Source organism: Tursiops truncatus, chromosome 5 (genome assembly GCF_011762595.2).
Source record: "Tursiops truncatus isolate mTurTru1 chromosome 5, mTurTru1.mat.Y, whole genome shotgun sequence".
In the NCBI taxonomy this organism is placed as follows: Eukaryota; Metazoa; Chordata; class Mammalia; order Artiodactyla; family Delphinidae; genus Tursiops; species Tursiops truncatus.
The window spans coordinates 294,025-320,084 of record NC_047038.1 but is presented as its reverse complement, the minus strand read 5'-3'; the positions used below and the strand labels follow the sequence as shown (position 1 = coordinate 320,084).

Sequence of the window (26,060 nt, the reverse complement as noted above, 5' to 3'; positions counted from 1 at the left end):
AACTGAAGAGGCAGCTATGTGTGTGGTGGGTCTAAAAGGGGTAACAACACAAACAGACACACAGAGACAGAGACAGAAAGAAGGTGATGACCCCACAGGTGACCTCCGAATGGCGACCCCGCAGGGAGGGAGGAGGAGGGAAGGAGGGCCGGGCAGCGAGGCCCACGGAGGCCTCTGTCCTCTGTCCTCCGACGTGGTGCGGGCCTGGGTCACAGGGTCAGTGGGGTCATGGAAACTGTGGGCCGAGCACGGACCCCTACACTCTTGTCTTGGTGATGGGCACACCCAGTCACACCCCGCCAGGATGCCCCAAGGTCAACGGGGTGCCCCCGTGCTTGTAAGGGCAGCTGGGCTCACGGGTCGTGGGGCTGCTCTGGACTCAGCTGTGGTCACCCCCCAGGTCCACGTGGTGGTAGAGGCGGAGGGCAGAGGCTCCAGTGGGGAGAAGGGGCTTCTCTTTCCTGGACCCACACCTCTCCCGCCGGTGTCCACACCCAGGTTCTGAGGACACTAAAGGGCCAGGCTGAGCAGACCCTGAGGGCTCAGGCTGGACCCTCAGAACCCCAGACACCTGGAAACAGGCAACCACTCCCTCCACAGAGCACCTGTCCCCAGACCTGCAAAAGGCCTGGGGCTTCGACCCACGTCACGTGAAGGGTGGCGGTAGAGGTAAATGAACGTGTGCTTCTGACACTCCTAGGGGTCAGCCAGTGCACGCTAGCAAGAGGCGCTCCCTGCAGCCTTGAGCACCGTGTTCGGTCCCCAGGTCCACCCTTCTGAGCAGCCCCACCGCACCCACCTTGCACCTCCTTGCCCACATCCGGGTGACAGGAGCTATCGGCAGGAGGAATGGACAGAGCTGAGGCCAGCTCCCACAGGCCCTGCGTCCGGGGAGGCTGCAGCTCCAGGCGTCCTGGGATGCGAGCCTCCCCCAGGGCCAGCAGAGCCCTCGCTGGCCAGAGTAGCTGCAGAGTGGCGGTGCCCCTGCCAACTCCCAGAAAGCTGTGCTGGCCTCCTCCACCCCTCCCCTTCCTCACTCCTGCCGGCTGGGGGGCCCTGCCGGGCCACCAGTGCGCACAGTTGGGCCTGCAGACGGTCAGCGAGGGATGGGCGCTGGGAGCCCAGGCTCCAAGCACATGGGGGGAAACAGGCATGCCCTCTGGAGTTCAGGCGGACTGTCCTGGGGGAGCGGCGTGAGGAGTGCCCCCCCGGGGTGGGGTTTCCAGGATCTGCCCCTTCCACCCCAGGCCCGGGGAGTCCTGACGCCTCAGCTGAGAGGGGAGGGTGAAGGCTAATGCAGCGGCCACCAGGGGGGTCCGCCCACCAACCAGGAGGCCAGCGGAGACCCGGACCCCTCCCACAGCACTCTTGCGACCCCAGGAGGGGTGGTGGGACTGGAGGTCGAGCCGCCGACCTTGCAGCGACCCGGTCTCCCCGCAGCGCGGTTAACGCCGCAGAGGAAATCCCGGAGGCCCCAGGGAGGGGGCGGCCGCGGCGGGGGCGGGACTGCGGGGACACGGAGCGGAGCGGCCGGTCCGCAGTGACCTCTGCGCGTCCCTGCCCGGCGTGGGGCCGCCAGCCAAGGGGGCGAGGGTCTCTCGGCCTCTGTCCCACTAAAATGAAACGGCGTGGCTCCTTCTCTGCGACTCTATTACGCAGAAAAATAGGTCCCGGTCGGTCTGCGGGCTGCTCTCCTCCAACGGTTGGATGGGTTTTCTGGCGTCTGAGGGCTGCCTTCTCACGCCCAGTGGTGCGGGAGGCCCGGTAACGGCGGGGGTCGGGGGCCAAGGCAGCGCTCAGGGGCACTCGGCCCGGTCGGGACCGCTGTCACCGGCCGCGCCGGGGAACCCCTTCCCGCGCGCGTCGGCGGAGAGTGGGATGGCGACCAGAGCCGCGACGCCCAGCTCCCCCCGACAGCGGCTGGACTAGAAAGGGCTTCGCTTACTGGCGCCGCGCACGTATCCGTCCGCACGCTAGGTGCCCCAAACGGGCGGAAGCGGATGGGAGTGCGGGACCTTGTCTCGCCGTTGGGGGGGCGGCCCCCGCCCGGTCCACACAGAGGGGATCGGATGACGCGGGCTGGGGCCAGTATCTGGGGCTCTGGACTGAGGGGTGGGCCGGGGTCGTGCGCGCTGGCTCGGGAGCTCGCGCCCCGGGATCCCCCCCGAATCCGGCCCGGGGGCAGCGCTTTGGAGGGGAAAGGGGGGCGCGGCTCCGCCCCTCCGGTCCCCGCCTCCCGCGGGCGCCCGCCCAGCCGCCGCGGCCCCGCCCACCTCGTCACGCTCGGACGCGGGCGGGGGGCGGGGAGCGCCTCCATGTGATGCGCCCTCCTCGCGGTGCCCTTCAGCTTCAGCCGCAGTTCCAGGGGCGCCACATGGACCCGGCCGGCCCGAGCGCGCTCTGCCGCTGACCGCCCGCCCGCGCCCCGGCCCCAGCCCCAGGAAGGTAACCAGCGGCCCCGCGCGCGGCTCCTTCCCAGGACCCGCAGGGCGGGCACTCGGCCCCAGATGCCCCCTTCCCGGCCCGGGCTGGGCGCTCGGTCAGCCCCCGGCGGGCGCTGTCCGCCGGCGCGGTGCTGAAGCGGCCCAGGGGTCGCGGCCCGCGCCCTCCCTCGTTCTTACTCCTTCTCCGAGTCTCCTGCCTCTCGCGTCTCCCCTTCCCCTCCCTCGTCCTCTGTCTTTTTCTTTCTTTCTCCTGGCGCTCTCCCGCCTGAGGGCCGCTTGGCAGAGCCGGGCAACTCGCTCGCCCGCAAAGCCAAGGGGTGCGGCGGCCGCGGGAGCCCTGAGCCGTGCGATGGGCGGTGGGAGCACTAGGGGAGCTCCGGCAGCGCCCCGGCCTCTCAGGGCTGGGCCCTGAGACTCCCTCCCCACCAGGAGGCAGGGGAGAAGTTTGGAAGAGAATCTGCTTTGCGGCAAAGGCGCCCCTGCGCGCCAGCGCTTTGCGGGGAGGCAGGGGTACGCTCGCCCCCCCATCCCTCCCCAGCCTCCACACACGCGGGTCTCCTTCATCTGAAAAGGAAAAAACCCCCCATAAAACAGTGGATCTCCAGGGACCTGGGTTTCCTTGCCAGGAGAGACCTCACCAGACAGGGGGTGGGGGGTGGGGGCACCGCAGCTGCTGTTTTTACAGGAGGCACCTCCTCACCAGACTTGCAGCTGGCCTGGACCCTGGAGGTCCCCACCCATGCAGATGCAGGGGGAGGGGTGGTCTTCCCCCCATTTCATTTGTTCCCGAAGGCTGGGGCCCCTGCAGTTTCTCCCTTCCACCCCAGTCTCTGCTGTGTGCAGGGAGCAGTGGGTGCTGGCCTCTCCCCTGGGTGAAACCTGGTCTCCCAAGACTTCCATCCGAAGCCAAAGGGAGCTCCCACCCAGGTCCCACCCACACTGACCTTTCCCATCCTTTAGATGGGTCTCCGCGCCCATGGCCCAGGGCTCCACCAGGGAGGCAGCAGAGCCAGTCACCTCCAAACGCCCCTGGGCCTGCCCCCACTTCTCAAAGGCAGCTTCTCCTCGGAGCTGCACGCTCCCATCCCTGCAGTAGCAGCCGGACGCCGGCTTCACAAACCCCAGGGGCCCAGAGAGACCACTTTGCAGGGACCTTCCCAGACCCAGGTGCCTGTCCCATGTTGAAGTCCAGCCTCCAGGTGTTGGGGGGACCACGAATGATGCTTTCTCACACCCCAGACCTGCTTCTAGGGGAAGTTGGGAGGGGACAAGGAAGAAGTCCTCCCCCAGCCCCGTTGGTGACCTGTGACCATTTCCTCTCCCCAAGCAGAGAACTCCTGGCCACATTCGCATGTGAGCTGTGACCCTCCGAGGAGCCGCTGAGAACTCAAAGCCATCACCATGGAATTCGTGATGAAACAGGCCCTGGGAGGTAGGGAGAGGGGGGCACCCTGCACACCCAGCAGCACGCAGACACACGGGGTCTCACGCAGCACGTGGTCACCGTCGGACTTCACCACACAGTCCCCGCAATCACACCTACAGGCTCCCTCTGGACCAGGGCTGGGGGCTGGGGCGGGGGGACGAACAGGGAGGGGCCAAAGGCGGTGCGTCCTGAATCCCCTGGCCAGCTTTGGGGGTGGGGGAGGATGCATGCCAGTGCACTGTGTCCGGGCGGAGCCCCCCAGGTGGCCCTGAGCAGCAGTACCTCTGTCGGCCTTGGGAGGACACCCCAGGGCGCACCAGGGGTCAATCCCACTGGTCAGATCCGGTGGCCCCCCACGGGGACTTTGCTTCTGATGCGCAGGGGTGCAGGAGGCCGCAGAGTGGCCACAGCAGGCAGAGTGGGGGTAAGGAGCAGAGCTGGACCTGTGGCCTCCAGCGAGGACTTTGCAGTGTCACGAGGGAGGGGCCCCAGCGTGCACAGGCAGGTAGCTTGTGTGTACCCACCTGCGTCCCCACCTCCCCGCCCCCGTGAAGGCAGTGCAGCCTCTGTGTGTGTTGGGCGAGGGGACCCCCCTTCCAGCCCTGCTGCTGCTTTTGAAAGGAATCCTGTGCCTCCTTGGGTCAAGGCCATCAGCACAGCCGGAGAGCCTGGCCCAGGAGAGGAAGATGATGTAGGACAGTGAGCTGAGACCCTGGCCCAGGAGGTGGGCGGGGGAGCGGATCGAGGTCCGCACTGGCACAGTTGCATCCTGGTCAGCCTGGCCCACGGGGCCGGCCCTGTGCACCCTGGCTCCCCTGGTGCAGCGGCAGCTCTGGGAGCTCCCTGTGATGGGAGCCGGCGGCCGCTGCCTGATTCTGCCATTAGAGATGTCTTCCTCGTGTGACGGGACCACCCCAGGACCATACGTGGCCTCTGTGGGTCACACCCTGACCTGACGCCTTTCACAGCCGGGCACGTGTCAGGTGATGCATGACAGGGCCACCTCTTGGCAGGAGTGATGGGGAGCTTTTCACCAGAGGTGGGGCACCATGGGGGCTCTGGTGCTAGGAACGAGGGGCAGGATAGAGGGGCCAGTGCCACCGTGCCCAGGACAGGAACCTCACGGGTGGGCTTGTCTCCTGGAGAGTGACTGCATTTCCACTCAACACAGATTAAATGGAAAGACGTCTGGGCCTGGCCCGGGGCCACATTTCCTGAGACTTCATGGTCAAAGGTAGGCTGCGGGTTGCGTCTAATCATAATGGTTACATCACTGGAACGTGATTCAGGGACAAAAGCAGCAGGAGGCACCAGGAGGGACCCAGGTTCCACGCAGCCGGTCCCAGGCTGTTACAGATAATTAATCAGGTGGCTAATTCGGGCCCCGAGGTGGGCTTGCAAGAAACGGAAATATCTGATTTCGCTGTCTGCGTGGCTGAAATCAGCTGGGTAATTGCCTGCCTGGATTCCCTTTGTTCCGTGTCAGCCCAAAGTTTCTCCTGCGGCACTGACAGGGCGGCTTCACCAGTGACGTGGGAGCCTGGGCGCCGCCAGCGGAGGCCCCTCGGGCAGCAGCTACTCCCTGGGGCCCCAGACCCGGCGTTCCCCCGAACTCCCACCCCGTTCGCACCCCAGTGCTGCTGGGGGCAGGGGCTGCTCCAGGTGAGGCCTTGCTTTCTGGTGCCGTGTTTTCTCTCCCCCTGGTGGGCGTCATTTTGGTCTCTCGGGATGAGTGTGGGTGAGAGGCAGACAGACGGAGACCAGGAGATGATTCCAAGAGGGGCCAGAGCCCCGGACACGGAGGCGGGACGAACCCCGGACGCCGTCCAGAGACAGGCTAACTCAGAGGGGATACGGCCAGAGACAGACCGAGAAAAAGATGAAGGGAAATGCCTCGGACACTGGAGTCACAGAGATGTGGGGAAACGGGACTGGAGGGAGGTGGATGCAGGAGCAGGGCAGCGGGAGCCAGGCTGCGGGGATCAGGCAGGGAAGGTGGCTGGGGGCTTAGAGGCTCAGAACAGGACAGCCGAGGAAAACATGGAAAAGACGGGGCGGCCGAGACGGAGACTGGGGAACCCGGGGAATCAGGTCAGGAAGTATAAATGCAGGACAGAGAGACAGACAGAGGGACAAAGAGATGTAGACAGAGACAGATTGACACAGACAGAGAGACATAGAGGGACAGACAGGGAGAAACAGACAGAGAGGGAGACAGAGAGAGACAGACAAACAGAGAGACAGAGAAACAGACACAGGGAGACAGTGACAGACATAGACATACACAGACAGAGACAAACAGACAGGCAGACAGAGAGGCACACAGAGACAGGGATGTATTAAAAACAAACTGAGAAATAGAGTCAGGGCCAGAAGCAGAGACACATCCGCACACACACGCACACTCAGAGAAAGGCTCACAGCGGAAATGAGGGGAGAGGCAGGCCTGGAGGGAGCCCCAGGCAGGCCTTGCCGCGCTGGGGACGAGACTCCATGTGGCCTAATTAAGCCGGGCCATCTGCCTGGCCCTGCCTCTCAGGCAGGCCCTTTGTTGGGGCAGAGGTTTCCAGGTGACTGCCTGGTGGGCAGAACAGCTGCAGGACTCAGGATTCCCACATCACACAGACAGACAGACGGGGCGCCCACAGCCCCCCAGACGCATGCCTGTGTCTGCCCAGTCTTGTCCACTCTGGGGCTCTTAGGAGGAGCCCAGTCTGGGACCTGCCCGGGACCTGCAGGGCCGTGGACAGGTGCACGCCCTCCACACCTCTGGCCCCCACCTGTCTGGCCCTGACGTGTTCACCCCCCCTCCAGCACCCTTGAGCGCGGAGCGTTCTGGGGAGGGCTGACGGGGCTTGTCCGGGGCACACACGCCTCTCACTCCCTCAGTCATCTGGTCTCTGCTCTTCCAACAGCCTCTGCCCCGTCCATCCTGCTTGTCTGCACGATCTGGGCACCACGAGGCGGGGCTGGGCCGTGGGCAAGCCGGCTGTGTGCCGGTGCTGCGGGACAGACGGGAACGCGCGGGGTCAGGGAGAGCCAGTTCACACTTGGATGGCCGTGAGTCCCAGGCGAGCCCTGCCCGTGACCCTCTGTAGGCACCTGCCTGCCCCGTGTCTGCGGCTCGGCCCGTACCGGGGCCCCTGCCCTGCCGGCGGGCTTCTGGCTCTGCCGCTGTGGCTGCTGCGGGGCCCTGCTGAGGGCCCTCTCCTCCACTGGCCTGTCTGGTCGGACACAGAGCCCGCCTCTCTGGGGACCACAGGTCACGTGGGAGCCGGCACAGACCTCGGGGCACCTACTGCTGGAGGGAAGGGAAGTGGGGGCTGATGCGGAGGTGTCACGTCGTGGTGACGAGGGGCCGCGGGGGGCAGTGCGGGCAGGCCGGGGAGGGCCGCTGGGAGGGGCCGGCAGGTGGGCTGCAAGCTGCGGGCATGGGGGCGGGGGCTGGCCGCGGCCCGGCTGTGGGTGGTGAACAGGGGGACTCAGGCGCTGACACATCAGCTGTCCTGCCTGTCACGTCTCAGCAAGGCCAGCGGCCCCAAACCCTGACTTCACGCAGACTCCCGGCTTCGAGCTGCTCCTCTGAGGGCAGGTGGGTGGCCTGGGCCACAGAGGAAGGGACGGTGAGATGGCAGGGTCTGCGCGGACGCCCGGCCTCTGGGCCCCTGGAGTGGACACTGGAGGGCTCTGCTCAGGGCCCACCTCTCTCTCTCCCTCTCTCGACGCAGCCCGCGTGGGACCGGGCGGGGCCCCTGGAGTGTCTGCTCTTAGGGCCTGAGTTCTCCGTGGACTGACGGGGCGCCTGGGTTCCTTCAGACTCAGAAGACGTGATCCCTGGGAGGTGGCTCTGCCGGCGCCTGCCCTGAGGCCGGGGAGCTGGGGGCACTCAGGGCTGGCCAGGGAGCATTCTTCTGAGGCCAAGTGGTCGAGGAAAGTGAACAGCTATCGGCAAACTTTTTCTCCCCGAGAGAAACGTCCTGGAGAACTTGACAGGTGTTGGGCCTCCTGAGGTCCATCAACACACCCTGACGTTTAACTGAGCCAGCGTTCCGTCCCCAAGAGAAGAAAACATTGACGCACGGTCACGTGATGCTTGGGAGCTTGTCTGCGGCAAAGTGGCCTTGAGCCAGGGCCAGGCGCTCCGCCGCGTCTGCACAGATCTGGGACTCAGGGTCCTCAAGGGTGTAATTTGAAGAAACTGTCTTCCCCCAAGACCAGGAAGTGGCGATGGCCCCGGAGCTATATTTGCCTCGTGGACAAGAGCGTGGGCAGTTGGCGGGGTGGCGTGGTCCCTGTAGACGCTCGCCAGACTAAATCAGGAGCAGTGTGTCTATTTTGGCCCAAGTGACCCGGTTCGTAGCTGTCTGTCCCATTGTTCCGCTCAGTGTGGCATGTTCTGTGTCTGGAACACGCTTAGGTCCTCCGGGCTGGTGAGGGGGAGGGGAGGGTTTCCTGGAGGAGGGCATGTCCGAGGTGGGCTCCAAGGAGGAGTGGACGGACTGGGACCCAGTACACGCAAAGGTCCAGGGGCCGTAGGGGCTGGGACGGGCTTGGAGGGCAGCCCAGTGCCCAAGCCTAAGCTCAGGTCTGCCTGGCCACACCCAGGGGCTCGGTCAGTGTGGACAGTGTCCTGCGGAGAGTCGGCCCTGGGCCCGGCCTGCGGGCAGGGAGGCTGGTCTGGGCGCGGCTGAGAGGCTGCCCTCTCTCCAGAAGCGGGGGGGCAGGGGGCCCGTGCCTGGTGCGTGGGGAGGACGAGGGAACGACCAGCCGCTGTCCTGAGGCCGGCACGTCTGCGCGTGTGTGGGCGGCAGGAGCTCCAGCACCCAGACCTGCGTGGAGGGAGGGAAGGTGCTCTACTGACACCCCCCGGGGAGAGCCTGGGCCGGGGGCCTCCACACCTTGCTGGTGGTGGGCTGTGCGCTCTCGGCCGGGACACCTAGGGGGTCTCGTGGGGATCAGTTCCCAGATGTTTAGGGGCCACAGGGACCAGATCCAGGAGAAGGGAGGGCAGCGCCCTCTGTGAGCCAGGAGCCCTGGGCAGGGGAGCCCCCCCTCGGGGCCAGCACCTCCCCCGCCTCTAGGCTGTTGGAGGCCTCCTTCCTCTTCCCTGCTGCCAACTCCGCAGCGCCCAGCTGAGGCCTGTCTGCAGCTGCTTTTGGGGGGCCCAGAACTGGGGCTCCCGAGGTCTCTGCCGGTCAGACGTGGCTCTGCCCCGACCCTCCCTTGCCTCGCCTCCTAGGATGTCAGGTCAGGGCCGCAGAGGCAGTCCTGTCCCGGCCCCCGGTGTCCGCCCGTGGGACTCTACGTCGAGGGCGAGGCCGGGCGTCCCCATCCTGTCCCAGACCCAGGTCCTGAGGCCTGAGCTGGCCGCACAGGCTCCCCCGCCCTGTCTGTCTGCTTCAGGGCTCACTCTGCTTGTCAGGGGCCTCCCACATGCCCAGGGCTGCTCTGCTGGGACACTGGCCGGGGGAGGCCAGGCTCTCTGGCATCGGGTAGGCTGAGCGTCACAAGGTGAGCTGTACTGCAGGGAAAGGAGCAGATTGGGAGGGAAACTAGAATTCTGCACTGGGGAGAATGCTTTTGACTCAGATTACAGAGAACCAGACAGAGTGATTTGAATCGGTTTGTTTTTTTCACATGATGAGGTGTCAGGAAGTGGTTCAGCTGCTCAGCGGTACCATCAGGGACCTGGCTCTGGCTCTCATTGTGCTACTGTCATCCTAGTGGAGCGTTCCGCTTGCTCCTCGCCGCCACAAAGTGGCTGCTGCTGCTCCGGCGTCACGTACACAGGGGAGGACGAAGGAGACAATCCCTTTGTCTGCTTGGCGAGTGTGTCTGTGGAATCTCATAGATGGTTTCCATTTATGTGTCATGGGCAGGAAGGTCTGGGAAGGTGAGGGCCAAGGAGGCACATCACCCTCCAAACAAGGCAGCTTGCATCAGCTTGGGAAACCTGGGTTTCCAGGTGCAGGAGCCCCGGACCACGAGCTCTCAGAGGGCAGAGGTGCCTCCTCCTCCCCCTGCTCGCTCTTGAGAGCCGGGCTCCTCCTCCACAGGTGGCTGGCAAATACTTGAAGATTAAATACCAATTTTCACTCAGCATGGGCTGCCGAGATGCCATGTTGGATCGAGAAAGTGCTGGCTTACTTCATGGGGCTCAGTGAAGACGCTTCTTACCCCTTGTCTCGTAGAGAAAACTGCCTGTTCTCCCGAAGCGCTGGACAGCCCTTCCCTCGGGAGAGGGCACTCCTGGTGGTTCAGCCGCCACTCAGTTGGAAACGCTTTAGCCCGAACCAGGGAGTAAACTGCATATAACGCGCTTCAACGCATGAAGTCATTTCTTTTTTGCCGTGGTTGGCGAGGACTTCTGGTTGGGATTAAAGCGTGTGTTTGAATAGTTCCTGCGTGACGAGCTCTCAGGAATCTTGTGCTGACATGGGAGGCTGCCGGGCTGGCTCCGGGTCGCCCTGCGTTTGATGCTGGGACATTTTACAGAGTGGGCAGGGACTGAATGAAAACCTCAGAGCCAGCATCAAGTCCAGGCAAATCCCAGTGCTGACAAGTTTCAGAGACCTCAGCCTCGTGAACCCAAACCCAGGTCAAGACGGATCAGGGGAGGGGGCTCCCGGCAGCTGCAAGCGGCCCCTCCCTAAGGCGGCCCCCTCGGGGCTCCTGCCCCTCGTGGCAGAGGAGAGGAGAACGGGGTCCTTCCGAGGCTCCTGCCGTTGGCTGTCGGCTGCTCAGAGCCCCGGATCCCGTCTGGGCGGGGGGCGGGGGCTCTGGCTGGGGTCCGTCCGGAGCCTCCTCATGGCCTCTGCCTGTGCTCTGGGCTCCGTGCAGATCAGCTTTCCAGCTTTGCCCGCACTTTTCTCGTCTCCTGGACAGGGTAGAACGTGGCTTCTCTCGCCCCGCCGGGGTCAGTCAGGACCTCCGGCTGCTTCTTAGGGGGGTGGCCCCGTGGGTCCCTTCTGGTCCCCTGGACTAGACCATGAGCTGTAGTGTCTGAGGCCAGGCCCCTCCTTGGGGGCCAGTGGGAGGCTTAGGGTACTGGGTGCCGAGTTCTGAGGGTGCTGCCTGCTGAGTGCTGCGGGTGCTGTGCGTTGGATTCTGACTGCTAGTTCTGGGTGCTGGGTGCTGGGTGCTGGGTGCTGGGTGCCAGTGCAGACTGAGCCTCAGAAGGTCGAGGACTCCTGGGGTCGGGCAGCTGGCCGGAGCAGCCCCAGGGCTGCATCCTTTGGTGCTAATGGCCGCTCCTAACATTCCCCGGGGAAAGCCGTGGCCGTGTCCGAGTGGAAACATCAGAACTGCCTGCTGAGCTCTGCTTCCTCGGCTGGGAGGTGGGCTTCACCAGGAGGGTGCTGGCCACCGCGTGCGCCCCAGGCCGCCTCAGCCCCGGGCGTCTGCCTTTACCCTCTGGGCCCCTGCGGCCCAAGAGCTGGCGGGAAGGCCGCAGGTGCGGGGCCTCTTGGGAGAGGAAGAAGTGCAAGGGCTGCGGGCGGGCGGAGGAAGCAGGGAGGACAGAAACAGTTTAACAGAAGCTGAGGGCGGAGCCCCAGCAAGCTGCCAGCCTCGGGCCCCGGAGGGTGTTTGGGGCCGAGGGCCACCTTGCACTTAGCGTCCTTCAGAAGGAAGCCTCTGGAAATGGGTCTGCTCTGCGCCTGGCCCACGGGCTGCTGTCTGCCAACACCCTGCTGGCGGGGCCCGCCCTGCACAGGAGCAGACGCGGCCGGGTCCGTGAGGCCCCGCACAGTAGCACCCCGACGCCCCCCTGCCTCGCTGTTCCACTGCAGCTGTGCATCGGGCTGTGGTCAAGGGGGTCTGTGCGCCTGGCACCAGGCCTGCGTGGAGGTGGCTAGGAGGGGCTGCTGGGGGGCAGCAGCTCGTGAGCCTCTGCTCCCGCCCCAGGTGGCCTCAGGGCCCAGGCCCTCCCCCGGCAGACTGGGCAGCGGGTGAGCGCAGGGGAGCTGGGGTCCAGGCGCGAGGAAGCCGGCGGCCACACCACCTGTCCCAGATCCTGGTTCTGTTTGGACTCGCTAATCAGCATTTTCATCTTGCCTCTGTCTCCACGTGTCCCCTCCTGAAGCCAAGACCAGACGTGCCACCTGGCACCTGGCTCAGCGGGCAGGGACAGCGGCGGCGGCCTGGGGCCTCTCCCCGACGGGTGTGGAACATCTGACCAGTGCCCCAGACCAGCAAAAGAGGTTTTCCAGGCCACAGAGGCAGGAGGAGCGTCACAGAAGATGCGGGCAGTGCGGGCCGGGGTCTGATTTAGTCAAGACTAGAGCGGGGGCCTTCCACGTGACCAGCCAGCCGGCCAGCCCCCCGGCCGTGCCCCTGGGCCGGCTTCAGGAGGCGAGGCTGCCAGGCCTGGGGCCAGAGCATAGTGGTCAGCAGGGTGAGACAGGGCCCATGCCTTGGGCCTCCCCTCCCCGAGGGCTGGGCAGAGACGCTCCGGAGGGCGTGGGCTCTGTCTGCCGGCTAGGATGAGGCAGAGTGTCCACTCGCCCGCCCCCGTTCCTTCGGAGCTTGGCCAGCAGGTGGGAGTGCGGCTGGACAGGCGTTTGGAAGCCGGGCCCCGGGGCGGTGGATGATGGACAGTGGATGGTGGCGAGACAGGTTTGGCTGCCCCTTGGACGCTGGTCTACTCCTTGGCCCGGGGTGTCGAGGAGACTCCGACGCAGGCCAGGCAGGCGGTGCCCGCGGACCCCGGCCACAGGCCCCTCAGGCCAAGCACCTCCACAGGGCAGCAGGGGGGGCGTCTTTGAGGGGCTTCGCTTTGCAAGAACATTAACTGTTGAATGTGTATCATCACAATTAACATCTGATCTAACTTGTGTCACCTTGACTTTCACCTTTTTTAAATGCTTCCTTGCTATTTCACTTATTTAATCTTAATACATTGGACTAAATTTTCTTTTTAAAAACCTTCTGCAGTGTTTTGGAACCCGCACGCCCTTTGAAAACATTATTCAAGCTCTAATTGTTGCCGTCACGGGCGACGCTGTGTGTTTCGAGCTCTCGCCAAGTCCTTCCGGCGGTTCTGTGAGCTCCTCTGTCCGGCCTTCACCCACACCCGCCTCTGTTCTTTGTGATTCCGGTCTGGAGGCTTGGTATTACCGTTGATGTTTTCTTAATACATAAACTTTTTTTTTTTTTTTTTTTTTTTTTGCGGTTCGCGGGCCTCTCACTGTTGTGGCCTCGCCCATTGCGGAGCACAGGCTCCGGACGCGCAGGCTCAGCGGCCATGGCTCACGGGCCCAGCCGCCCCGCGGCACGTGGGATCTTCCCGGACCGGGGCACGAACCCGCGTCCCCTGCATCGGCAGGCGGACTCTCAACCACTGCGCCACCAGGGAAGCCCCCATAAACATATTTTTATCTTTGCATTCAATTTGATGAGGTATTTATCCACGTTTATTTTTTAACATGAAAGTGGGTTTTTTTTCCTACCATGAAACTAATAAATGTTCATTGTAAGGAATTGCAATAATACAGAAAACATAAAGAAGTGATATGGAAAATTGAGACACCACGTTGCTTTCAAACTCATCTGCTAGAATCACTCATTACTTATGTGAAATAATATTATTTTTTTCCAGGAGAAATGCCTTCAGACCTGTTTCTAATTTTAAAAGACTCTGCAAAGTTCTTTACGCTGTCCATTTATTAGAACTAGCTCGGGGCTCAGCTGGCTGTGCCAAAGCTGGGGGCCGAGGATCAGCCTGCCACGGTGACTGTGGCTTAAAACAGCTTTAGACAGAAAACGCGGGACAGCGTCATTTCCTGACAGCAGCCCTTTGAACAGTGCGTGTTTCAGGGAGGTTTCTGTCTGCTGTGTAGACAGGTTTAGACGAAACTCGCCCTTTGGGTGATGAGCTACAGAATCAGTACAGACTTAACTCCAAGTTCCAGGAACAGTTTGTAAATATTTGCCCACCTTCCTCCCATCCTCCTGGCAGAGGTGGGGCTGCAGGTATAACTCGAATCCAGACCCAAGGAGCCCGTTGGAACGGAAAGTACCAGCAAGGAGCGGTCCTTGTGGACGCGTCCCCGCTGTTCCTCAGTAATGCGCTCGTGGATCATCTCAGACACTCCGCTGGTCTCCTGGAATGGGTGGGGGCCCTGAGCTGGGACAGACCTCCTGCCCCTCCCCCCATGTCCCCTCGGCAACAGGCGCCTTGACGACGCTCTTTGCTCCTGAACCTGTGGTTTGCCCTGAGTTAACGCATCTGGACTCGGGCACATTCCACCCCATCAGCACTGTGCGCTGTCCCGCCTGACGGACGAGGCCCCTCTCCTCTCTCCTCTCCTGCCGGGCCTTTGGGAACTTTCCAACAGAGGGTGCGCAGGAGGGCCATGGAGTCTATTCTGCCTTGGGGCATAGCTGCCAGTTGGGCTGGGTATAAAGTTGTAGATTTTAAAGACTTCCTCCTTGGAATTTTGAAGCCTTTTTTCAGTTGTCTTGCAGGTTCTAAAGTTGCTATTAAGTCACATGCTGCTCTCACTTCCAGTACTTTCTACATGACCAGTTTGCTTTTCTCTCTGGAGGCTTTTACAGTTTCCTCTTTGACTTGGCATTTTGAAATTTCAAACTCTCAGGACCTTGCTGTGGGTCTTCTTTCACCCCCTGCGGGTGCACTTCCTCGGCCCGGGGACAGGGCTCTGGCTGCCTCCTTGCTGAGCCCTCACCTGGCCCTCTCAGCTCTGGGCCGCTCTGCTCTGATTCTCTGTTTCCTTCTGTTTTCTTTCCCGTTGTTCATCTCCTTATCTTTTGTTCTACTTCCTGGGATATTTCCTTCATTTCATTTTCTAACTCTTCAACTGAACTTTTCATTTCTGCATTTACATTTTTAACTTCCAAAATCTCTTCCATGCATTCTGAACGCCCTCCCTTTCAAGGGTTCCCCTGGCCCTTGTACTGTCTCCTCTGAGCACCCTTGCCTGGCTGGGTGCCGCCTTCATGCTGGGGGCTCTCCGGGTGAGTTCTGAAAGCCTGGCTGAAGTCCTGCATGCTGTGGGGGACTTCTGGCTTACCTGTGGGAGAAACATGTGGGAAGCTGGCTTTTATGTTTGGAGAGCCCCAGATGGTAGCATCTTTCGGTCTTGTTGGGAGGCGTGGCTCCATTTCTCCAGAAACAGATTCTGCGTGGCTGGATGGTGGGTTTCGTGAGCAGGGCAGTGGGTGGGGGCTTGGCGAGGTCCCCAGTTTCGGGAAACAGAGAGCCCCTTGACCCCTGTCTGTAGGTGGATGCGTCACCTCTGCCCCCACAGTGCCTGAGACTGGTCTGAGCCTGGAGGGGCTCTGGTTCAGTTTCTCCAGCGAAACGGGTTTTTGATTCCCCCTTGCCGCTTGGGTGGTGGGTCCCCAGGGCGTGGGGCGCAGGTGCCCCTCGTGCAGACCTCAGCCCCTCCCCCAGGACCTAGCGCCTCTGATACCAGAGTCAGCCTGGGTTCTGCCTGCACGTGAGCTGTGCAGCGGTCTCTCCCCCTGTTCTTGCTTGGGTGCCCCCTGCACGTCTGCTCTCCATTTCCCCAAATTGAATACCTCGGCCACCTTGTTGTCTCCTCTCCTGTCTGTTTGTCCTCGTGGAATTATACTTTCACATTTCCTCGCTCCAGTTTTAGTGGGGTTGTGGAAAGCGGTTTAGATAAGCACGTGCGTTCGATCCAGCATGTTTCACTAGAACTCGGTACCATCAGCTGTTAGACCTCCTGGAATTAGGACATGGAGCACAGGGTTAGCTGGAGTGAGCCCGCCGGGTGTCGAGAAGACCAGTGCAGGCAGACCTCAGAGATATTGCGGGTTTGGTGGCAGACCACCGCGATAAAGAGTGTCGCAGTAAAGTGAGCCGTGGGAATGTTTTGGTCTCCCAGTACAAATAAAAGATGTGTTTACACTACAGTGTCGTCTGTTGAGTGTGCAATAGCATTATATCTAAAACAAGATACATCAAGTGTACATATCTTGATTAAAAAATTTTACTGCTAAAAAATGCTAACCGTCATCTGAGCCTTCAGTGAGTCATGATCTTTTTCGCTGGTAGAGGGTGTGAAACATTGTGAGAATTACCAGAATGTGACAAGAGACATGAAGTGAGTACATGCTATCGAAAACATGGCGCCAACAGTCCTGCTTGACGCGGGGTTGCCACAGACCTTCAGTCTGTGAAAAACACAGTATCTGTAAAGGACCACAAAGCAGATCACAGAAAAACGAGGTACGGCGACATTAGGACAAGTGGTATTACGGCATCTGGTACTAGGACACCTGGTTAGGATGCTCGGTATTAGGGTAAGTAGTATTGCAGCGTCTAGTGTTGGGATGCCTGGAGTTAGGATGTCTGGTATTATTAGGATGCCTGGGGTTAGGGCGCCTGGGGTTAGGACGCCTGCCATTGGAACGCCTGGTGTTAGGATGCCTGACATCGGGACATCTGGTATTAAGATGCCTGTCATTGCCCTTGAATGAATTCACGACCATTGACTTAACCAGTACCGAATGTTGTGCATCACACATCCAGCCTGTTTACACTCATAAACAGTGTTGCACTGGGCATTCCTGCACTTACATCCTGTCAATCAATATATATTTATTGAGTTCTTAACCATAAGCGAGACACACAGACGGAGAGTCTCCATCTGATGAAGCATACATTCTAGTGTCGGAAACAGATAAACAAAACCCAGGTCCATAAACAGTAAACGTGAGGCCTCAAGAGGTGGCGCATGGGACAGAAGTCAAGCAGGAGCCTTGTCTTTCAGGCGTGTCCTTGTGCTCAGGCGGCAGTGCTGTGGCCGCGGAGGGTGGCCTTCAGGAAACCACGATATCCTCGTGTTTTGGGTTTTTTTAATTAATTTTTATTGGAGTGTAGTTGCTTTACAGTGTTGCATTAGTTTCTGCCGTACAGCAAAGTGAATCAGCCATACGTATACATATATCCCCTCTTTTTAAAAAAATTTCTTTATTTTATTTCTTTATTTTTGGCTGTGTTGGGTCTTTGTTGCTGCGCGCGGGCTTTCTCTAGTTGTGGCGAGAGGGGGCTACTCTTCCTTGCGGTGCGTGGGCTTCTCGTTGCGGTGGCTTCTCTTGTTGTGGAGCACAGGCTCTAGGCGCGTGGACTTCAGTAGTTGTGGCGCACAGGGTCAGTAGTTGTGGCGCACGGGCTTAGCTGCTCCGCAGAGTGTAGGATCTTCCCGGACCAGGGATCGAACCCATGTCCCCTGCTGGCAGGCGGATTCTTAGTCACTGCGCCAGCAGGGAAGTCCTTATCCCCTCTTTTTTGGATTTCCTTCCCATTTAGGTCACCGCAGAGCACTGAGTAGAGTTCGCTGAGCTATACAGTAGGTCCTCATTAGTTATCTATTTTATACATGGTATTAATAGCATGCGATGTCTTTGTTGACATGAATACAATACGGCAGAAGGATGTGCACGGCTAATCTTCTGCCACACGTTCCCAAACTGCCCTCTAAGTAGATCTCGCTAAAATATGCCGCGGCCAGGCTCCATCGTGCAGATCACACACACGCTCCCCAACATGGGTTTTGTCAAACTGTTGCCGATTGGGTGGAGAAAGTTGATCTCATTTTTAATTACATTTTGGGGATAACAGTGTGATTTAGCATCGTTCATCCACTCAGCAAAATTTTTGAACACCCAGTATTTGCCATTATTATGATTTCTACGTTTTAGGTGAATGTTCTGTTATTTACCGTTCCACGCTTGCCGTTTGCCACTTAACTCTGTGAGGTTCTAGATACTCTGGCCGTCCGTGTGTATGTAGTCAGCGCTGTCGGTCCTTCCTCGTTACGCTGTGTTTCCCGCTTCTCTGCGCGCCTGGAACATTTGCACTGGACGCCACACATTGTGAGTTCGTTCACCCGGTCGCTGCTGGCATTTCTGTTTTCCTAAATATACGCACTTTGCTCAGTATGCGATCAGCTTATTTAGAGACAGTTTGATTCTTTCCTTTCTTGTCTTTAAGCTTTGTTAGGTGGGAGCAGAGCCATGTTTAGTCAGGATAATTTTCCCCACAACCGAGGTCGTCCCTTCTTCTTATTCTCAGGGATGCCTGGTGATCCGTGGCTTCTTCTGCGCTTCCTCTTGGGAGCCTTCTCGTAAAAGGCGGAGATGTTGGATTGGGTAGAAAATCAAGACCCAACTTTATGAGGCCTATAAGAAACCCACCTGAAATATGAAGACACAAATAAGGGAAAAATAAAAAGATGGAAAAAGAGAAGCCATGTTAATATTAATCAAAAGAAGCCTGGAGGGGCCACATCAGTGTCAGACAGAGATTTCAGAGCAAAGGTTGTGACCGAGGGTGAAGACGGCCCTATCCCAGTGAGAAAGGAGCCGTTAATCAAGAGGACACCACAGTCCCGACCATTTCTACGAGTAATAACTGAGCTTCAAGACGTGTGAGGCAAAACCGGCAGAACTTAGAAGAGAAACAGACAACCTGCAGGTTCGGGGGGCGACACTCAGGACGCACAGACCTGAGCACACTGCCAACCGGCCTGGCCGACTGACTCTACAGACACTTCAGATGACACTCACAGCTCACAGAGCATCCACCCAGATAGACCTTCTTCTTGCAGACACTTCAGATGACACTCACAGCTCACAGAGCATCCACCCAGATAGACCTTCTTCTTGCAGACACTTCAGATGACACTCACAGAGCACTTACCCACATAGACCTTCTTCTTGGCCACAAAACCAGTCTCAATAAACATAGATGATTCCAGCCATGCAGAATGTGTTTTCTGTCCACACTGGGACGAAACAAGAAGTACACAACAGAAAGATATCTGGGAAATCCCCCCAATATTTGGAAACTAAACAACCCATGGGGCCAAGAAGGGATTAAGACGGAAATTAGAAATTATTGTAAACTGAATGGAAATTTAAAAACTAATTTGTGGGATTCAGAAAAGTCATGTTTAGAGGGAAATTTATATCACTAAACACCTCAATAGAAATGAAGAAAAGTCTCAAATGATTAACTTCAACTTATTTTTTTAAAAATATTTATTTATTTATATTTTATTTGGCTGTGTCGGGTCTTAGTTGTGGCGTGTGGGATCTAGTTCCCCGACCAAGGATTGAACCCAGGCCCCCTGCCCTAGGAGTGCGGAGTCCCAGCCACTGGACCACCAGGAAAGTCCCTTAACTTCAACTTCTAACATCTGAAACTAGGAAAAGAAAATCAAACAAAACCCAAAATAAGTAGAAGAAAGGAAATAAAGATCAAAATAGAAATTAATGAAATGGGGGTGGGGATGAACAAAGTTAGTTAAGAAGATTAATAAAATTGGACTTGTATCCAGAATACCAATTACCATTCAATAATAAGATCAACAACCCAATCAAGAAATGGGCAGAAGGGGCTTCCCTAGTGGTGCAGTGGTTAACAATCCGCCTGCCAATGTGGGGGACACGGGTTCAAGCCCCAGTCCGGGAAGATCCCACATGCCACGGAGCAACTAAGCCCGTGCGCCACAACTACTGAGCCTGTGCTCTAGAGCCCTCGAGCCACAACTACTGAGCCCGCATGCCACAACTACTGAAGCCTGCGCACCTAGAGCCCGTGCTCTGCAACGAGAGAAGCCACCGCAATGAGAAGCCCATGCACCGCAACGAAGGGTAGCCCCTGCTGACTGCAGCTAGAGGAAGCCCACGTGCAGCAACAAAGACCCAATGCAGCCAATAAATAAATAAATAAAATCTATTAAATATATATATATATATATATATCTCATGCACATGACTTTAAAGAAAAAAAAAAGAAAGAAAGAAATGGGCAGAAGCTCAAGGAGGTGGACCATAGCCCTCAGCTCAAATTGGGAGATCGAGGTGGCAGGTCACAATGAGAGCATGACCTAGATGGGATGGGAAGGGATGGGAAGGGCACTGCCTCCCCTGGGGTCCTCCTCCCCAAACCCATCACCCAGTCTAATCAAGAGAAAAACATCAGACAAATCCTAATTGAGAGACAAACAAAATTCCCGCAAAGCGCTCGTCAAAGCTGGCCAGGTCATCAAACAAGGAAAGTCTGAGAAATTGTCGCAGCCCAGAGGCGCCTAAGGAGATGTGACGACTGATGTATACGGTCCCTGGATGGGATCCCGGAACAGAGAGGGAACCGCAGGCAGACACTGTGGAAATCGGTTAGTAACAACGTTCTTGACGTGGGCTCCTCGACTGTGACAGTTGCGCTACTCTAACGTTACGTGTCTGCGGGGCACGTGGGAACTCTCTGTACTGCCTCTCTTCATAATTTTTCTGTAAATCTAAGATTGTTCTAAAATAAAAAGTGCATTTTTGAAAGTGTGCAAACGATTTGAATAGGGATTCTGTCAAAAAAGATATAAAAATAGCTACTAAGCACATAAAAAGACGCTTCACGTCCCTGTTAGGAGAGAAAGGCAGCGGCTGCCTCGCACCCGCCGTGGCGGTTAGAACTTCAGGGGCACCTAGGAGCACGTGCTGGCGGGAACGCGGAGCAATGGGGCCCCGTACACGCTGGTGGGAGTTTAAAACGGCACAACGACTTTGGAAAACAGTTGGCAGTTCCTGAAAAGTGGAACCTCGGTTTGCCACACGACTCGGTGCCCACTCGTGGGTATCCCCGCACGACAAATGAGGCAGGCACACACACAAGACTGTCTGCGCGGCCTTATCCACAAAGACCAAACTGGAAGCAACCCTGCGTCCGTTACCGGTGACCGGACACACCCTCGGTGCCCACCCTCTCGGCCCTGAAGGGGAAGGAACGGCGGGCACTCAGCAAAGCACCACCTCGGTGAACAGCCAGCCCCGTCCCGCGATGGCCGCCTGTGCTGTGACTGTGTCTATATAAGATTCTGGGGAGTGACCTGCAGGCACAGAAAGGAGGTCAGCGGTCGTCTGCACGTGGTTTGGTGGGAGGAATTACACGGGGCCACCAGGAACCGCGGGGGGACGGATGTGCCCAGTGTCCTGACCGCGGTGGTGGCTTCATGGATGTGCACGTTTGTCTAATTGCGTGATTTATACCACGGCCGCTACGCCTCCATTAAGCGGCTTTAAGATGGGTTGTGTTACCGAGGACGCCTGCCGTTGGGATGGTCAAGTGTGTGGACCACGGCCTGAGGCCGGTTTCCAGGCGGGCCGGGGACAGCTAGAGCTTCAGCCCCTGCCCTCGTGCCTGCGGGGCGGCCCCCTCAGCTCAACACCCTCCACAGGAGAGGAAGGGAGAGGCCGTGCGGGACCCTGGGCGGGGGCTGGGAACAGGCACACGGTCCCTGCCGCACCAGGCGGGCTGGGGGCCCCCAGCAGCGTCGGCACATAACTGCTTTCTGATCGGGCCACCTTTGCATCCCTAAAATGAACCTTTTCTGTAGAATTCTGTAAGAAATGCCAACCTCCAGTCCCACCTCTGGCTTAGCGTTTGGCACTGCTGTTTCCGTGGGAGCCTGGCCCGCCCAGCCGAGTGTTGGCATCTTCTGTGCTGATTTCACAGAAATAACCGGGAGGATTTCCTTCTTTTCCTCCCTTCCAAGAACATTCTAAATATCGTAAGAATTATCTGTTTCTTGACTGTTTGAAAGAATGCATCTGTGAATTCTTAGGCATAGTTCTGAGTTTTCGACAACATATTTTAGAAAATCTACTTCACGCAGGTTTTCAAGTGTATGGATAGAGTGTAAAGATGTTACTTGATCATTCTAACATCTAACGTCTAATGCAGCTGTTTCTCCCTCACTTTCTCCTGAATTCGCATATCTTTGTGCCCTTTTCCGTCCCCTCGACCCGAGCAGGTGCCTGTCCACGTCCACGGAGTTTGAAGCTCCACCTCTTTGGGGCGGTGCCCTTGCTGTCGGCTGAGCTCGCCTCGCCCTGCCCCCCGCCCCCCCCCCCCCCCCCCCCCCCCCCCCCCCCCCCCGCAACAGGCCGGAGCCCAGGTGTGAGGCCCGGGCCCCAGGGGTTTTGCAGGCTGGCTGCCTTGAAGATCTCATTAGATCTTGCATCGCATGGTACTCAAGCTCCCAGAAATGCAGCGACTGTAGTTTCACTCGTGTTTTCTAACGCATAAGAGAAACTTCACGTCTGTAGGGTTGGGAGGAGGGCTTTTGTTCCCAGTTTCCCTGTTTGTCGTGCTGTCTGCTTTCCTGACGCCATCAGACACTCGGTCTCATTCCTACTTTGAAAACATGTTGAGGTTGTCTCTGCAGCCTGACATGTTTTTTTGAGACATGGGATTATAAATTGATTTAAATTTTCTCTTTTCTTATTGGGATAAAACGTACGTGACATAAAACTTGCCGTTTTAACTATTTTAACTATTTTTGGGGGGAGTGGGGCTGCATTGGGCTTCGTTGCTGCGCGCGGGCTTTCTCTAGTTGCGGCGAGCAGGGGCGACTCTTCGTTGCCATGCGCGGGCTTCTCATTGTGGTGGCTTCTCTTGTTGCAGAGCATGGGCTCTAGAGCGCAGGCTCGGTAGTCGTGGCGCACGGGCTTAGTTGCTCCACGGCATGTGGGATCTTCCCGGACCAGGGCTGGAACCCCTGTCCCCTGCACTGGCAGGCGGATTCTTAACCACTGCGCCACCAGGGAAGCCCCTTAACTATTCTTAAGTGCACAGTTCAGTGGCATTAAGTACATTCACGTTGCTGTGCAGCCGTCAACATCCGTTTCCAGAACTTTTCAATCTTCGCAAACTGAGGCTCTGTCCCCGTGAAGCACTGACCCCCCGCCGGCTCCCACCATCTACTTTCTGTCTCTCTGATTTTGCCTACTTTAGGGACCTCATGTAAGTGGAATCGTACAGTATTTGTCCTTCTGTGTCTGGCTTGTTCCATTTCGCATGATATTTTTAAAGTTCACCCGCACTGTAGCGTGTGTCAGAATTGCGTTCCTTTTAAAGGCTGCATGGTATTCCATCGTATGGATGGACCACACTTTGTTTATCCGTCATCTGTCGGTGGGCATTTGGGTTATTGTGATGCTGCTGCTGTGAGCACGGGGTACATACATCTCCTTTCAATTCTCTCAGTGTTCCTGCTTTCAGTTCTTTTGCGTTTATACCCAAAAGTGGATTTGCTGGATCCTATAGTAATTCTATATTTAATTTTTTGAGGAACCTCCATACTGCTTTCCACGCAGCTGCACCATTTTAAGTTCCCACCAGCAGTGCACAGGCCTCCAGTTTCTCCACATCCTGGCCGACACTTGTTCCCTGGGTTGGTTTTGGTTTGTTTGGGTTTTAAGTGATGGCCATGATGATGACTGTGAGGGGAGCCTCTTCAGGCTGTGGACGAACATTCGATTGCTCTTTGTGAACGTTCCATGAGTCTGAAAACAACACGGGCTGTGGTTTTTAGGATCTAGGTTTGGCATGACCCTGGTTTGTAACCTGCCAATCTGTTTTCTGTCTTTAGATAATCATAAAAACGTACACAGGGTTTTTTTCTCCTTGTCTGCACTTGGCCCTCGTAGCGCATGGTGGAGCCCCCCGCCCGCGGCCGCCTGGGACTCCCTGACACGGGGGCATCGTGGCCGCGTGGCCCTGTGCCCTAGAGGTCAGCTCGTCTCCAGCCATTTGCAGGGGCTGCAACCGAAACAAACAGGCCAAGTCAGCGGCCTCAGCACCGGCTCCTCCAGGGACGGGTGTGGTTCATTGGGATGGATGTAGGGAGGGGCCGGCAGGGTGGGTGGGTGAGTGGATTCTGAATGCGCTTGAGTGTGACTGCGGCCCAACCCACTGGGAGCACACCCCCGCCAGACTCCGGGGGCACCTTCCTGGGTTCCCCAGCAATAGACATGGTCGCATTTAAAACATCTCCAGGGCTTCCCCGGTGGCGCAGTGGTTAAGAATCCACCTGCCAGTGCACAGGACACGGGTTCAAGCCCTGGTCTGGGAAGATCCCACATGCCGTGGAGCAGCTAAGCCCATGTGCCACAGCTACTGAGCCTGTGCTCTAGAGCCCGCGGGCCACAACTACTGAGCCCATGTGCCACAACTACTGAAGCCCACACACCTAGAGCCCGTGCTCCTCAACAAGAGAAGCCACCGCAATGAGAAGCCCACGCACCACAACAAAGAGTAGCTCCCGCTCGCCGCAACTAGAGAAAGCCTGTGCACAACAGCGAAGACCCAACACAGCCAAAAATAAATAAATAAAATAATTTTTTAAAAAAAATTTAAAAGAAACAACATCTCCAGTCAATGACCTTCTCACTGTTACTCCAGGTGTTTCCAGGACCCACAGCAGGGATGCCATTTCCCATCCGTAAGGCACCTGGATCAGATCTCCTCTGACATTTATTCTGCCACGTGAACCCTAACTTTATCTAAACCCCCAAAAAAGAAAAAAGAAAGACTCATTGGAGTTTCCGTTGGAAGCGTAACCCAGGTTGTGTACAATCGTATATTAACTTTGGAGGGACTGGCATCTTCATGACACTGAGCCAGCCCGTCAGGAAGCTCAAGAGTCTGTGCAAAGCTGTCACATTTAAGGAGATATTTTCTACGTGCAGGTGCCATAGGTCTCTTTGTTAAACGTATTCCGATTTTCTACATTTATAATTATCGTAAATGGACCATTGTTTTCATTTATGTTTCTAGCTTGTTATTGATAGTATGAGGCAAATTTTAACAATTATTTATCTATAAATATTGCACTTAGTCATTCTGCCACATTCCATCATTGGTTCTGGTTGGTTTTCACTGGAGTGCCATGAGTTTTTTAGGTATATGGTCATGTCACCGGCAAAAGAGGTGGGTGCGGAGAGAGAATTTGATATCTCCTTTTATAGTGTAATACCCCTTAATTTTTCTCCTTATGAAATTCAGTAGACCCTCCAAAACAATTTTTTAAAGGTAATAATGAAGTTCCTAAACTTTCTCTTTTTCTTCTTTAAAATTAAAGGCTATAACTTTTCCTCCAGAAACAGTTTTAGCCGCGGATCCCAGCTTAGCCGCGGATCCCAGCTTAGCCGTGGATCCCAGTTTAGCCACATGGATCCCAGTTTAGACAGAAAGTGCTTATTTTTCTTTGCTTTCTAGAGTTTTTACAATTTCAGTTTTATTTCCCCTTCAACTTAAGGCTTAATCAGGGACATGTTTCTAAAACTCAAACTTGTAAAGTTATGGGTTTGGTCATCTTTTCATTACTTGGATCTGGCCGGGTGACGACCGGGGAAGACGGCCGGGTGATGACTGGGGAAGACGGCCTGTATCACACGTCTCATTGCTCGTTTGTTAGGGCTTTAGATCAGTTTGGGTGTGATGTGATTGACGCCGGGCGAGCACTGCCTGGGTAAAGTGCGTTTCCCTGGGTTCTGACTGTTGCACGGCCCCTTGGCAACCCGCAGCCCCCCACCTGCCCTGGGGCCCAGGCAACCCTGACGTGTTTGCGGTCACCATACCTGGATTTGCACTTCTGTTGACATAAGTGAAGTCATAGAATTTGTGCCTGGCTTTTTTCACTCAGCGTAAAGGCTTTGAGATTCCTCCACACTGCCGAGAGCATCAGTGCCCTCGGGTGGACGGACCAGCCTTCGTGTGTCCGTTCACCTCCTGACGGGCGTTGAGGGGCCTCTCTTTGGGGGCTGTTACAGATTGGGCTGCACATGCCGTTCCCACTGCGTCTCCATTTCTCTGGGTAGGTGCCGAGGAGTGGGACTGCGGTGGATGTGCATGTTGAATTATAGGAAACTGTCCAACTGCCGTCCCAAGCGGCTACACCCCCGCCGTCCTGCCGGCCACGGGTGAGGGTCCTGGGTCCCCCCCAGCTTCCGGGCACATGCTTGGTCTTTCTTATCGTAGACATCGTGTGGGCGCCTGGTGGTCCCGCTTTGTGAGTTCAGTTTGCACCCTAACGACCGAGCGTGTTGATCACTCTTTGTAAGAGCAGGCATGTCTTTTCAGGTCCTTACTTGCCACCTGTGTCTCTTCTCTGGTAAAACGTCTATTCAGAGCTTCTGTTTTTAAAATCAGGTGGTTTGTGTTCTTGTCCTTGAGTTCATTATGTATTCTGGATATGAGTTTATCAGACGTATGGTCTGCAAATATATTCTCGCAGTCTTGCCTTTTCTTTCTTTTTTCTTTTAACAGTGTCTTTTGAAGAACAGAAGCTTTTTGTCGATGAAGTCCAATGTATCAGTTTTTCTTTTAAGGCTCATGCTTTTTGTCAGCTGTGTAA

The 26,060-nt window shown here is 57.2% G+C and overlaps 1 protein-coding gene across 2 annotated transcripts in view; it reads left to right on the top strand.

Moving 5' to 3' along the window:
• The first annotated feature begins 2,168 nt into the window (after nt 1-2,168).
• CPLX1 (complexin 1) overlaps nt 2,169-26,060 on the top strand; it is a 36,029-nt gene continuing 12,137 nt past the window's right edge. Inside the window, exons 1-2 of one of the 2 annotated variants that reach the window (XM_073804710.1) lie at nt 2,169-2,445; nt 3,775-3,876. In XM_073804710.1, the coding sequence (XP_073660811.1) occupies nt 3,846-3,876 (31 nt within the window). In that variant the 5' untranslated portion in view covers nt 2,169-2,445; nt 3,775-3,845. Of the gene's footprint in view, nt 2,446-3,771; nt 3,877-26,060 lie in introns of both variants that reach the window. The other variant, XM_033856454.2, reaches the window with a different exon arrangement.